The 13,154-nt window shown below is 57.9% G+C and overlaps 2 protein-coding genes and 1 long non-coding RNA gene across 3 annotated transcripts; 1 reads left to right on the forward strand and 2 right to left on the reverse strand.

The window, feature by feature from the left end:
• Positions 1–5,758, reverse strand: LOC107498847 (D-box binding PAR bZIP transcription factor). Its single transcript, XM_016122428.2, has 4 exons — positions 5,156–5,758; positions 3,872–4,282; positions 2,096–2,307; positions 1–499 (listed from the first exon to the last, which is right to left on the reverse strand). Exons 1-4 carry the CDS (start codon positions 5,292–5,294, stop codon positions 284–286), a joined length of 978 nt encoding a protein of 325 aa, XP_015977914.1. The 5' UTR covers positions 5,295–5,758; the 3' UTR covers positions 1–283.
• Positions 5,759–6,333: 575 nt separating this feature from the next.
• On the reverse strand, positions 6,334–11,653 carry CA11 (carbonic anhydrase 11). The gene is made up of 9 exons (XM_016122422.2): positions 11,038–11,653; positions 10,877–10,951; positions 10,023–10,165; positions 8,363–8,548; positions 8,052–8,147; positions 7,811–7,883; positions 7,565–7,719; positions 7,164–7,329; positions 6,334–6,462 (listed from the first exon to the last, which is right to left on the reverse strand). The coding sequence occupies exons 1-9, from the start codon at positions 11,102–11,104 to the stop codon at positions 6,437–6,439; spliced, it is 987 nt and encodes a 328-aa protein (XP_015977908.1). The 5' UTR covers positions 11,105–11,653; the 3' UTR covers positions 6,334–6,436.
• Positions 7,719–10,856, forward strand: LOC118611383. Its single transcript, XR_004954296.1, has 2 exons — positions 7,719–7,900; positions 10,515–10,856. It is a non-coding gene; the product is annotated as an uncharacterized LOC118611383 (long non-coding RNA).
• Positions 11,654–13,154: the final 1,501 nt, after the last annotated feature.

Raw genomic sequence — 13,154 nt, forward strand, 5'->3', positions numbered from 1 at the left:
TGGGGTTATTAAGATTTATTCAGGATCGTGTTGACGGAGGCGGTGGGAAGGTGGGGTCCCCGACGTGCCGGGGGCACACACAGAGGCTCCTCCCCGCTCCCTCGAGGGAGGGGGGAGGCTCGCTTTTTCTTAAAAATATAAATGTATTTATCTGCATCATCACGTCCCTGGGGTACCCAGCTGGCCGGCCCGTGGGCCACAGGGCGGGGAGGGAAGAGGGCGTCAGGGCACAAGTCTGAGCGAGGCAGAGGCAAACGCCGCCGCGAGGGGGTGTGGGGCAGCCTCACAGGGCTCCGTGCTGGGCCTGGTAGCGGGACAGCACGGCGCGGTAGTGGGACAGCTCCTGGCGGACGGCCACCACCTCCTGCCGCAGAAGAGCGTTCTCCTTCTCCAGGAAGGCCGCCCGCACGGATATCTGGTTCTCTTTGAGACGCCGGGCGTCGCGGGACCGCTTCGCTGCCTCGTTATTCTTGTACCGTCGGCTCCAATACTTCTCGTCCTGCGGATGCGGAGGTGGGAAAGCAATGAGGTCCGGCGGGGCCCCGGGCCACAGCGAGAGAAAAAGGAAGGAGCTGCTTCGCTTGTGCTTTCAAGGGCCAGGGAAATCTAAAAGGCTTTCAGGGCGGCTTCTTGCCCAGCACTGGGGCCTAAAGGATACCAGGTCTCCCCTGGGATGGGTACCCCGAGGATCTGCCCTTCTAGGGCCCTGGTTGCTAAGGAGAGCAGGCCCCTAGCAATAGCTAACACATGAGATAGCCTCCTACCCCAAGTAACTGGGCTTCAAGCAGACCCCACTGTGCAAAGCAGACCCTACCCTCCTCACTTGAAAAAGGTCCGCAGTTAGCTCCTGGTTGCTAAGGCTGATTGTATCCTAGCAACAGGACCCTCAGGATGTGAGGGCTCCCAGTCAAAAGCACTGTCCTATACATCACCTTTCCAGGTCCTGGTTGCTAAGGAAAGCCTAGCCTCCCCAGTGATGGGGCTTGCTGTTCTATAAAATCCTACCAGAGCTGGTCCCTTTGGACTTGGTTGCCAAGGCAACCTCAATCCTCCTCAGCAAACAAAAGTAAGGTCTAAGTAGTCCCAATACCTGCAGCTGGCTTCAGACTCACTGGCCTTAAATAGAGGTCAAAGAGCTGCCTCCAGCCCAACATCCTGGTTCCTAAAAGAGCTGTCCCCTAGCAGAGGGGCTGTCCTGAGAGCTCCCCACATGATTATGTCTAGGGTGCTTTAGTTCTGGAATTTGGTTGCATGGGAATACTACGCCTTAGTACAGAGCTCTGAAAGATGCCATTTGACCCCCATCTAATTAAAGCCTTATTCCAGCTTGCTGGGGCAAATCCAGTCCCTGGCAATAAGGCCCTGTGTCAGAAGAAACCACTGGTCAAGATTTGGTTTGTAGGCCAGCCCTCGCTGCTTCGAGTAGTTGTGTCTTATACGAAGGCATGGCAAAGTCCTGTGAGGGAAATCCAGGCACTTCTTGTTGGGAGAGCACCCAGAACTTGGAAAGGCAAAATGCCAAAAAGATGCAGCCACGGCCCCAAGCACCTCAGATCAGATTGTGGCCCTGGTTGCTAATGGGAACCCAAGCCCTGTTGCCAATGAGGCAGTCCAGACCCAGGAAACAAGCCTACAGGGCTGGCAAAGTCTGCACCCTAGGCAGATGCAATCGCCACGAAGGATGTCCTAAATCAGAGATCAAAGGACCAGCCTCAGCCTGGTTGGCTGCTAAGAAGAGACAGACTGACACCCCGTTGTTAAGAAATGCTGTCCTTAGCAACCATGCCCAGCAGAGCCTGAAGCCCGCCCCACAGAGGGTTTTCGGTCCAGCTGACAGGAGAAGCTCCAAGTCTGTACAACCTGGTCCAGCAGGGCTGGCCGAGTCTCCATCTCACAATAATAATGCTATCTTCAAAAATCAAACTCAACATTTTGTCCCCTCGAGCTCCACAGTCAAGGAGGGCTGATCCTTGGCTGTAGGTGAACCTGAGCACTAAGCCAAGTGAGAACCAAGGCCTTCCTGTGAGGAAGGGGCCGTCCCTGGCTGTGGGGCTTGTGCAAGCCAAGCCCGTGTCCTACATCCAGCAGCGCTCACCTTCTGCTCCTCTGGCACCTGGATCTTCCTCGCCTTCTTCATGATGGGCTGGGGCTTAAGTTCCTCCTCTGAGAAGCGATGTCTCCGAGGGTCAAAGGTCTCATGGCCAGGAATGCTTGACAGAGCTAAATCAGCAGGGTCAGGTTCAAAGGTCATCAGCACCTCCACAGTATCTGGGTCCACAGGGCTGGGTGTGTCCCGAGAGGTCAGGCCTTGGGGAAATAAAATGTATCACCTGTGTGTATTTATTTTGAAGAGGAGGTTCCCGGAGGCTACCCCCTGCTCAGGTACTGTATGCACCATAAGAAAGGTCCTTATGTGGTCTAACATAAAGCTCGCCAGGGATCGACCTCCTTAATATAAAATAGGAAGACTACCCAACCCACAAAGATGCTTAGAAATCATGGAACCAACTCCACTTTTACAAACGGGGAAACTAAAGCCCAAGCATTACCTGCTCTTCGTAGTCTGGGCTATTACTTGTAAAACCTCAGGCCTTCAGAATCACAGTGCTCGCTTCTTTCCTATAGCTTAGCCTGAATCCTTACGGAATGCCTGACCAAAGCCTAGGCCCCTGGCTGCTCAGGGAAAGGAATTTGATGCACTGAAAAGTTAGCCTCTTAAGAACAATTAGCTCTCAAGAGTCAGGGAAGAGAAATGAAAACGGCTGAGGTTCCAGGTTGGTTCAAGAGGAAAGGCAGGCGGCCTGTGCCTTTAAGATCAAGCAAGCCGGGGCCAGCTGAGGACACAGGTTCAGGGCCGAGTCACGTGCCTGCGCCTGCTTTCCCGCCCCGCCCCCCCGCCGCCACAGGAGCCCTCACGTTCCCTAGGCCCCGCCCCCTCCCGCGTGACCGCGCGTGCGCGAAGCACGGAGGAGGTTAGGAGAGGACTCACGTGGCGCGGGAATGTGCGGCTGGGAAGGGGAGGGCCCTGGTTCTGCCCGGAGGTCGGACCAGTGGCAGGTGTGTCCAGGAATCCCCGATCTGCAGCCCGACCCCAAGGTGCCCGAGGGAGCACACCTTTCCTCTCGATCCCTCGGGTCTCTCAGCTCGAACCTCTCAACCTCCAAAGATTCAGTACCCCCTGCTCTCTGGGGAACACAGGAGAACCGGCTCCCTCGATCTTCTCCCCAGGGCTCCAATCCCCTCACCACTGGGGTACACACAATTCTGGGATCCCGGGCCCCTCCTCTCCCAGGAATACAGGAAGCTCGGCCCTCGCCCCAATGGAAGACCTAGGGTGAAGATCCTCGACCTTTTCCCTCTGGTGGACTCCAGGACCCGGGGGCCTAGCCCCTCTCCAGTGAAGGACCCAGGAACGAGAGCTGACAACCCTTATGTGTGGGGAAACATTAGTCTGTGCCCAGCCCTCCCCCTAAGCCCATAGAGGGCATAGGAGTTCCGGTCTTATCCCAGTTCCACCAACTCCGGGCCCAGAACAAGGGGCGCAGTCCACTCCCCAGTAAACAACTCCGGTGTTCGGGGCTCCCAGTCCCGATTCCACGAGTCCCCACACCCTACAAAAAGTCCACACTACCTCCCCGCTGAGCAAGCTTTCTGCAATTTGGGGTCCTAAGTCCCTCCTTTCCTATGGACCCAGTACTTGACCTAGTAAGGGACACAAAATTCGATCTCCTCTCCTGAGATCTCTCAACTACGGGGTCCAGAATTCAGGCGCGCAGCCCCAAAGCCACCTACCCGCCCCGGGTGTCTCACAGCCCCGCCCCTCGTAGCCTAAGCCCCGCCCACCCATGGCCTGGCACCGCCCCCGCCGCACCTGCGCGGTGGCCGCCGGCGGCCCCGAGGGCAGCCCGGGCGGGGGCGTGCCCGGGCGAGGAGCGAGGGGAAGCCGAGCCGCAGGAGCCGGGCCCCGGGGAGGGCGCGGGCGTGCGCACGGGCGAGGGCGCCGGTGACGGGCCGCCGGGGGGCGGCGGGCTGGGCGGGAGCCCGTGCTCCAGCAGGAAGGCGTCCAGGTCTACGTACTCCACGTCGCCGAACGGCAGCGTCCGCTCCCACAGCAGCGGCGCCAGCAGACTTGGGCCAGGCGCGGTCGCCGGGCGCCCCCGCGGGGACCCGCCGCCCACCACCGCCCCAGATGGGGCATCAGCCGGACCCGCCGTCTCCAGGCCCGGCCCGGGGACCGTTGCTGCCGGCAGAGCCGCCTTGCGCTCCTTTTCCTTCAAGAGACCTGGGGGCCAGGGAAAGACCAGGCAGGGTGGAAGGGAGAGGAATATAAAGAAGAGACCCCAAGTCAGAGACAAGAGAAAAGGGGGTATAGAGATCCAAAGAAAGAGGAGACGGACGGGGGAGACCGGAGAGGGAGGGAAAGGACCCAGAGAGTGGAGGGAATAGAGACTCAGGGAGAGACCCATAGAGAAAGGACAGAGACGGAGGCAGTATAGACAGAGATAAGGGGACAGAAACCGAGAGGGGGATAGAAACTCAGAAGGGAGGACAGGGACCCAGAGATGCAGAGAGAAATGGGGACAGAGACCCGTTAAGGGGTACAGACATAGAAGGAGGACGGAAGTTCAGATAGAGGTTAGGTGGAGGGTTGGGCAGGTGAGAGAAAAAAATGACAGCTCTGTGATTCCTCTATAACCCACCCCCCACAGTCCCTGTGGCACTGTACCCCTTTCTCCCCGCCCCCACACTCTGTAAGGGGCAGGAAGGGGCTTTATTCCTGGGGCACATTCCTCATCCCTAGACTCCATGTGACCCCAGGAGGCCCCGCCCAAGCCCGTGTCACTACCGTGTGAGCATCCGACACACCCCATCCCTCCGCCCTGGACCCCAAGGGTGCAGACACTCGTAACCAAAAACAAGAGGGGGCTGGGGCCTAGACTTTGGGTCCTCGGGGTAGATGGGCTTGAGAGCTGGTACTTTCCGGTACTGGGTACTGAGAGATCTGGAGGCCTAAACACCTCAGTAAATGATTAGATTAAGGTGGGAAGATGGACTCTCGGCCCAGAGAGGGTAGCTGTGGACCACCCTCCCTTAGCGCTGGAGTCCCTATGGGAGTAGGGTGTCTGAGCTGGGCGAGGTCGGGGCTAGAACTCACAGCTGGCTGGTTCTTTGGGCTTGCTGGTCCCCTGCAGAAGGCTCCGCAAACCAAGCAGCGCTCCCCCGCCAGGGGGGGCCCCGGCCGGGCCGCCCAGCAGCAGGGGAACCGGGGTCCTGTCGCTCACGGGCCGCGACATCGCCGGGCACCTGCCCGCAGGCTCACGAGCTCATGGAGAGGCGAAGAGTTGGCCTGCCAGTCGGCGATACACTCCTGTGGTTTGGGCCAGCCAGTGTCTGCCCAGGACCGGGCGAGCGTAGCTTGCAAGATTCCAGTATCCAGAAGAGTAAATCCTAGGAGCGACGGGGATTTGCAGTCCTCGGTGCTGAAACGTGCAACTCTAGAGGGTCCCAGGAGACCATGCAGTCTGGGCGAGGGGCGGTGATCAAACCAGGCGGTCAGCTCTTCGCAACCGAGGGTTTAAGGGGACTCAAGAAGCTCCTTCTACAAGGTGGGCGAGGCTGGCTCTTGCAAATTCTGCAGCTCTCTCAACGGAAGGCGCTCTGCAATCTGCACCAAGAGGTGTGCACGGAGGGGCGGGGGAGGGGGCAGGAGGAGGCGGCCGCCTTGAGGCGTGGCCAAAGCAAACTTCTTTCGCGGAAAGAAAAAAAAAAAAAAAAGCCAAACCAAAACACCCGACGCCACTGTGAGCAACCCTCCTCTCGGCCCCCGCCCGCCCTGCCCCTCCCGCCTCTTGAGCCATGCACCCCAGCCGCGTGCCTCCCTCGGGCTGAAAGTGCCGGCCAATCGCGTCCGGACCCCTAGAGACGCACAGCCAATGGGACCCCTGGATCCGCCAAGGCCCAGGAGGGCGCAGGAGGGACTCTACGCGTGAAGTTGCCTTGCCTTTTGGTGGGAGGCGGGACCCTGACCTACATTTGCCCAATGGGAGACGGTGTTGGGGGCGGGACCGTGACCCAGTTGGAGCCAATGAGGCAGGCAGGAGGGGGAAGCACATGGCTCTGCGCGTGCTGCCTGACCCCGGGACTGGGTGAGGGGGGGGGGGCGCGGCAAGAGGTTCCTCTTAAAGGAGCCGCATATCCAGATGACTGTTTTGGGTACCAGGAAGCCAAAAACAGTGATGGGCTTTAGGAAGCCGGAGATTGGTTTCTAGAATAAGGCTACTATTCTGTAACACCCAAATGTTTCCCCTCCGCGCCTAAAATCAGACCACTTAGAAACAGGAAGTATTCTGTCCCTTTAATAGCTTTGTTTCAGGGGTGACTCCCCTCTCCTCGTGGGGAGGGTCTGGACGGCAGGCGCAATCCTCGATAGGTAGTCTCAGCGACCGTGGGGGGCACCATCCACTGTAAGACAGACGACACCGGTGGGACGCGTTAGTTTAGGGCACCACGTGCCGGGGACGGGGGGCTGGGCCACGGAGGGCTCTGCCACTGGGAGGCTGAGAAGGGGGAACCGGAGTGTAGTAGGTTGAGAAGCTGGGGAAAATGGTCTGGCAGTGGGCTGAACCGCAGGGAGGCAGCAGGAGTGGAATAGGGACGTCCAGTTTCAGCATTAGGCTGAGCTACATGAAGGTATTCTTGGAGGGGTCAGGACTGTACCATGTTGAGAAACCAGAAAGGTGGCCGTTTAGCTCACTGGGCTGAACCATGAGGAAGCAGTAGGAAGGGAAGGGGGCTGTACCATGTTGATTCTCAGCAAAGGGGGGATGATCAGATTATGGAACAGCCCAAATGTAGGGTATCCCACAAGGAAACAGGGAATGAATCCGGACTGTACCAATTCTGGAAAGCCATCGTACTAGGAACCACGGACCAACGGTTAATTGTACCATCAGGAAGCCAGGGGGCTCGCGTTATAGGCTAAATTACAAGTTACAAGCAGTGAAGAGGGAAGACAAATCATGGACCAGCAATGGTCTCCGGCGGGGAGGTGGATCCCACATAGAAGCGGCAAAGGGTGATAGGACTGTACCATACTGCGCCATGGGGAAAGACATAGGCGGGTTGGACCAAGACGTGGAGGAGGGGTGCAGACTGGACCATACCATGCAGGCGGTAGTTGGGGCCTCGGCAGCGCCTCTCCGGGTGCCGGGGGTCCCTGTTGCCCCTCAAGGCCCTATGGGCCAAGGGCTGCAGGGGCCGGCCGTTACCGCTGAGACTCTGGAAGATCTGGGATGGAGGATTCTGGCTCAGGAGTCTCAGGGAGTGCATCTGCCGCAGGAGGACAGTGGGAAACTGGGAGTGAATATGAATGGTCCTGGTGACGTCACGCAGGAAGTCCGCCTCTGGGAGCGGGTAGTAAGGGCCTTGTTCAGCCCCACCGCACCCACCCACCCTCCAGAGTTATCTGACCTTCTAACCCCCTCCGGCTCCCAGTGAACTTGGGGAAGGAGGGCACATGAGGCAACAGGTGGTGGGGACAGAGGGAAGGCAGACCGAGGGTCACCTGGAGGGAGGTGATATTGAGGGCCCGGTCCACGAGGATCCAGGTGACAGTCTCTGAGCAGGGCGGGGTGCTAAGAGAGCCCTGATAGGTGATGAAGCCGAAGGATTCCGGGAACAGGAGCTCCAGGCTCAGGTCTTGAAGAAAGTAGGCGTCATCTGCAGGTGTACAAGCCAGAGTGAAGCAGTGCACCTCTCTTCGGCTCCCCTCCTGTGCACGCCCCCACGAGCGAGCGCGCCGGGGACTCACTCTTATAGGAGATGCGGGTGATGGTGTCGCGGTTCAGGAGGCGGCTGAGAAATGAGTTTGAGTTGCCAGCCACCTGTGTGGGGCTTGGAGGTGAGTAAGTAGGAACCCAGAAGTCCAAACCTCCCATCCTTTCCTCACCCAGGACCCAGGAGTCTGGGCCTCCCAGCCTCCCCCTTACTCAGACCCTGGATTTTTCCAGGTACCCAGCCCCTCCCTCCCTCTGAATCCCACTTGGGCTCACATTGACAAAGAGGCTGAGAATGGCCAGGCCATTGGGGCCTCGGGAGGCGGCACTGAGGTTCCCATAGAGCTCTTGGTTGAAGTGGATAAGTTGTACCTGGGAAGGGAGCACAGAGAGTGGGGTCCCCTAGCAGAAGGGGAGGAGAGAATGGGTGCAACTCTGGGGTTCCCAAATCAGGTTAAGGATTAAGGCTCGGGGTGGGGGCGCAATTACATAGGGAGGATTTGGTGAGGCATTAAGAGGAGGGTGAGCTGGGAGGAGTCGGGTCTACTCAGGGCAGGGGTCAAGTGTCAGAGGTCAGGTGCCCCCACCTCAGCAGAGAAGCCCTGGTGATTGATCTGGTGTTCAGAGCCGGCCCCATCGCGTGCTCCAAAGAGCAGCCGCAGCTCACTGAGTCGATGGCTATAAAGGAGGGGACCCCCAGACACGTTGACCACGGGCCGGGGCGCGGGCAGAAACGAGACGTGGCGACCAGTGTTGTACAGGGTGCCCCGGAGCTGTGGGAGAGGTGGAAGCCGTCACAGAGACGCAGAGAAGTCCTCTTTCCTCCCATTTCCACTCCATTTCCGGCTTCCGACAATCATTGAATCATTCAACGCATTTTGAGCACCGACGTTCCAGGGTCTGTGCTGGTCCAACAGTCAGTGCTCGATATTGACGAATTTACTTAATTAAATATTTAGCGAGCTGTTACTACATGCCATGGATGCCAGGAAGAGAACAGTGAACGAGGAGACAAAAATCCTAGGGCTCATGGAGCATATGTTCTAATTGGGGAGAGACACAACAAATACTGAATCACATAAGTAACTGCTTAATTAATCACATCCTGCACTCATGCTGGGAAGAACTGGGAGCTCTAAGAAAGAGTAATGGGAAATCTGGCCTAGATGGGAGTGGAGGGGGAGGTCAGGAAAGACTTCCACGAGGAGGTGACATTTGAATGGAGACCTGAAGGATAAGTAGGGGTTAGTTGCAAAGAACAAGAAGGGCATTCCAGGAATAAAGAACAGCAAATGCTAAGGCCCTGAGGTGGTCTGTTTTAATGACAGCAAAAAGGCGAGTGGGACTAGAACCCAGTTGGCGAAGGAGAAGACGGTGATGGGAGCCAGATGGGCAATGATGGGGTGTTTTGTATTTTCATTTAAATAGCTGAATATATATAACACACTTGGCACAGTGCCAGGTACATGGTACATCCTATTAAATGTTTGCTATTAGTACCTATCCTGAGAGAAGGATTTTGAGCAGGAGAGTGGTATGATCTGGTTTGTGTTTTTAAACATCTCTCCAGCTGGGTTGCAGGAGGCAGAGAGGCAAGCCAGGGAGGAAGCTATGGCATCAGTCCAGGTGCAAGACAACGATGGGGGCAGTGGAAGCGACGAGAAGTGAAACAATTCAAATGGTGTGTAGCAGGGAGACTAGAAAGGACAGAGACCGGAAATGGGGATAAAGGAGAGAACAGGCTGGGGAACGGCTCTGAGGCTTTTAGCTGGGACAGCTGAGTGAAGAAGGATGGCGTGGGCTCTTATGAGAAATGGCATTGCAAAGTGGGCAAGAGCATGGAAGCTGGGACCACTCTGTCCAGGTTCGAATCCCAGCGCAGGCACTCTAGCTGTGTGACCTCGGGCAAGTAACTTAACCTCTCTGTGCCTCAGATTCTGCATCCATAAAATAAGGGTAATAGTAACACCTATTCGTAGGGTTACTGTGAGGATCAGAGGGCTTAGCAAGCTTTTAAGACAGTTCCTGACACAGGAAATGGTCTGCTTTAACCATGGCTTCTATGGAGACAGGGAGACAGGGAGCCATTTGTGATAAGGGCAATCCATTTTAGAGTGGCAGGAGTCTCCTCTCCTCCAGCATGTATTCCTTCTTTCCCAAGGCTGGCCTCCCACCTGAGCACCCCACCCAGCCTCCACTCATGCTCACCCCAGTGGATTTGGTAAGCCCTCCCGCCAGACCCCTTACCTTCTCTCCCCCAGTGCTGAGCCTCAGCGGGGGCAGGAAGGGGTCATAAAGAACCCTCTTCAGCTCCACATCTACGGGGCTCTGCCTCTTCCCCACCGCACACAGACTCCAGGCTGCATTCACCAGCCCCCAGAAGGGAGGCCCTGGGGTGGGGGCAAGGCAGGGAGAGAAGAGTCAGAAGTCAGGATCCCAATCTTGTCATATGGTGGGGAGGCTGTGGTCTGGACTTCTGGATTCTAGGACAGGAAGGGCTGGGGACCTGGACTCCTGGGAATGAGGGAGAAGGGAGCTGGGATCCAGAATCCTGGGTCCTAGAAGAATCTTGGAGGAGTTTCCTAAGACCCCCAACACTCCAAGCGTCTCCTCGATCAAAGCCATCTTAAATGAAGTCATTGGGGGAAGAAACTACAACCCCCAGCAGGCCCTAGGGCTGCCGGCCACCCACTGCCCCAGAGCCCATGGGAATTGTAGTTCTTTCTGTCTCCCCTGTAGCTCAGCTGGATAATGAATGTACGGGGGAGAGGAGTTGCAACAGCGCTGGACGAGGCGGGGAACGTGGCCACCGAAGCTCTGGTTCCCAGCAGAGCAAGGACCTGCCTGCCTCCTTCCCTGCAAACACGCCCGCACACACACAGCCTTCCACCCCCACACTCGCTTTCCACCCACTCACTCCCACTCCCTTCTTGAAATGCGCATGTATAATGTCCCATGGTGAGCCGCTGGGGTTCAGAGGCTGAGCCGAACTCCTGAGGCAGGGAGGGAGGGGCTGGAACTCCCGGCGTGGAGAGGATCCCCGGGACCCAGGAAGGAGCCACCCAGGGGCCCGGACGCCTGGATCCCCGCCCCGGCTGCACCTGGCACGAAGTTTCCCTGGAGATTCTCCTTGTAGCTCCACCAGTCCTCGGGGTCAGGTGCGGGTCCGATGTGAACTGGGCAGAGAGCAGCCTGAGTCCCTTTCCTCGGTACCGCGCCCCTCCCCGCCCCCAGGGGCTCCTGCCCCGACGCCAAGCCTTACCTGCCGCCCCCAGCGCAGCCCAGAGAACCAGCACGCGAGGGGCGCTCAGACGAGCTGCACCCCCCATGCCCGGGAGGCCTCTGGGCGACCCCTTCCCAGTGCCCGGCCCCCCTGTCTCTGCTGTCCCCTCTCCTGTCTGCGGGACCCTGTCCCTCCAGGACTTCCAGCCCCTCCCCTCTCCTCCCCACGGGGAGTCCCGGTTCCCAAATACCAAGGCAGCGGGGGACAGAACACCCCAACCCACTCTTCTCTCCCCACTCTGTGCCTCTCCTTCTCCCCGCCCAGCCCTCCAGTCTCCCTCTGCCTCCCGATCTCTCTACTCCTCTCTCTGCCTTCTGCTTCTCCCAGGGTCACCTCTTGGTTCCTAATCCACACCCCCTTTGGGCTCTCTTTTCATTAAGCTTTCCCAAGCCACCTAACTCCATGTCTCCATTCTGCTCCCCTCACCTCCTCCTCCTCCCTCTCTCCCTTCTCTGCTCCTGCTTCTTTCTCTCCCTTCTCTCCCTCTTCACCTCCTCTCTCTCTACCTCTCTAAGCTTCTCTCTCTCTCTCTCCTTTATCTCTCTCCACCTCCTCCTCTCCTGCCTCTTCTGTTTCCGTCTCTCTCATCCCTTCCTCCCTCCTCCCTCTCCTCTCTCTCTGTTATTTAATTTTTTTGTGGATGTTGGGGGGGGAGGCGGGTGCTCTCACAGCAGGGAACATTCCTAGGGCTAGTGTGTGTGTGTGTGTGTGTGGCGCCCGAAGGGAAGGATGGAGGGGTCATTGGGGGGCTGGTCACCAGCTCCCTGCTGCACTAGGGCCAGGGGGGCGAGAGTGGCCCGGACACCTGGGGCTGGAGCTGGCACTTCCCATCCTCCGCAGAAGGGGGGAGGGGGACGCTTAAGGTGGAGCTGGGAGAGGCCTCACAAGTCTGAGTGCTCAAGGCCCTGCTCCGGAGGATCCGGGGTCCCCCAGCTCTCAAAGACCCAAGCTGGAGCCTGTACCAGCGTCTGCAGCCCCCGCCCAATGCTCCCCTCCAGCCTCCGCCCGGGGCTGCCTTAACCTGGCTGGGGGATCCCCTGGGAGATTGGGATGCGGTGTAGGCCGCTGACCAGGAGGGGGAGGCAGAGACCTGGAGAGAGGGAGAGTGGAGCAGGGGAGGAGGAGCCAGGAAGGCCCCAGCGAGAGAGCGGGAGGTGAGTTTGGAAGACGCAGAGGCTCCCTGAAGAGAAGGAGAGCCTGAGATGGATGCGGAGAGACGTCTCTCCACAGGCTAGGGACCGGAGGATAGGCTGTTGGGCGGGAGAGAGAGACACACATTGCGTGAGACAGATATGGAGAGAGAGAGACCGAGAGAGAGAGAGAGAGAGAGAGAGAGAGAGAGAGAGAGAGAGAGAGAGAGAGAGAGACCGAGACCCAGAATGAGGGGAAGAGATACAAAATGAGAGAGCTACAGATGGAGGCAGAGAAAAGATACAGAGGTGCACAGAGAGACAAACATAGAGACACACACTTAGGGACAGAAGCAGAGAGAGACCCACCCGGCAGGTGGGAGATGGAAGAACAAGATGCCAGGTGGGGGCAGTGGGGAGAGACAGAAATAGAAGAGAGATCCAAAAACAGAGAGACATAGAAACAGACACCTAGAGCTAGGGACAGACCTGGAGAGGAGAAACAGGCAGACCCACGTGCATGTCTGTAAATAGAGATGCTCATGCAGAGAAATAGATCTCGACAGGGAGGACCAGATGGCAGAGACAGAGGGACCTGGGTAGAAGGAGAGAGACCTGGAAACAGACCAACTGACCTAAGAGAAGAGACTGTAGAGTCAGAAGGACAGAGGCATCCCAGGACCTAGAGGTGGAGGGAGACAGAGGCACCAGAGGGAGGCAGAACGCACAAGAAAGAATGTTTTAATTATCCATTGCCACATACTGACCCTAACACCTAGTGGCTTAACACAACAAATTTATTGTCCCGCAGTTTCTGAGGGGCAGGAATTTTGGAACAGTCTGGCTGGGCGGTTCTGGCTCAGAGTCCCTCAGGCTCTGGGCAAAGGCTGCACTCATCTGAAGGCATGACCGGGGCTTGCAAGACCCACTTCCAAGCTTCACTGCGGGGTGGTGGGCAGGAGGCCT

Source organism: Rousettus aegyptiacus, unplaced genomic scaffold (assembly GCF_014176215.1).
Source record: "Rousettus aegyptiacus isolate mRouAeg1 unplaced genomic scaffold, mRouAeg1.p scaffold_m13_p_14, whole genome shotgun sequence".
Classification (NCBI taxonomy): Eukaryota; Metazoa; Chordata; class Mammalia; order Chiroptera; family Pteropodidae; genus Rousettus; species Rousettus aegyptiacus.

What these genes read in the sequence shown, in the direction of transcription:
- CA11 (XM_016122422.2), bottom strand. Translation starts at nt 11,104, where the DNA reads ATGGGGGGTGCAGCTCGTCTGAGCGCCCCTCGCGTGCTGGTTCTCTGG. An exon ending in TCAGCACTGGGGGAGAGAAG is followed by an intron (nt 8,549 to 10,022) that starts GTAAGGGGTCTG and finishes CCTCTCCCACAG; the next exon opens with CTCCGGGGCACCCTGTACAA. An exon ending in TCAATATCACCTCCCTCCAG is followed by an intron (nt 7,330 to 7,564) that starts GTGACCCTCGGT and finishes CTCCTGCGGCAG; the next exon opens with ATGCACTCCCTGAGACTCCT.
- LOC107498847 (XM_016122428.2), bottom strand. Translation starts at nt 5,294, where the DNA reads ATGTCGCGGCCCGTGAGCGACAGGACCCCGGTTCCCCTGCTGCTGGGC. An exon ending in GCCCAAAGAACCAGCCAGCT is followed by an intron (nt 4,283 to 5,155) that starts GTGAGTTCTAGC and finishes CCTGGCCCCCAG; the next exon opens with GTCTCTTGAAGGAAAAGGAG. An exon ending in AGGTGCCAGAGGAGCAGAAG is followed by an intron (nt 500 to 2,095) that starts GTGAGCGCTGCT and finishes CCGCATCCGCAG; the next exon opens with GACGAGAAGTATTGGAGCCG.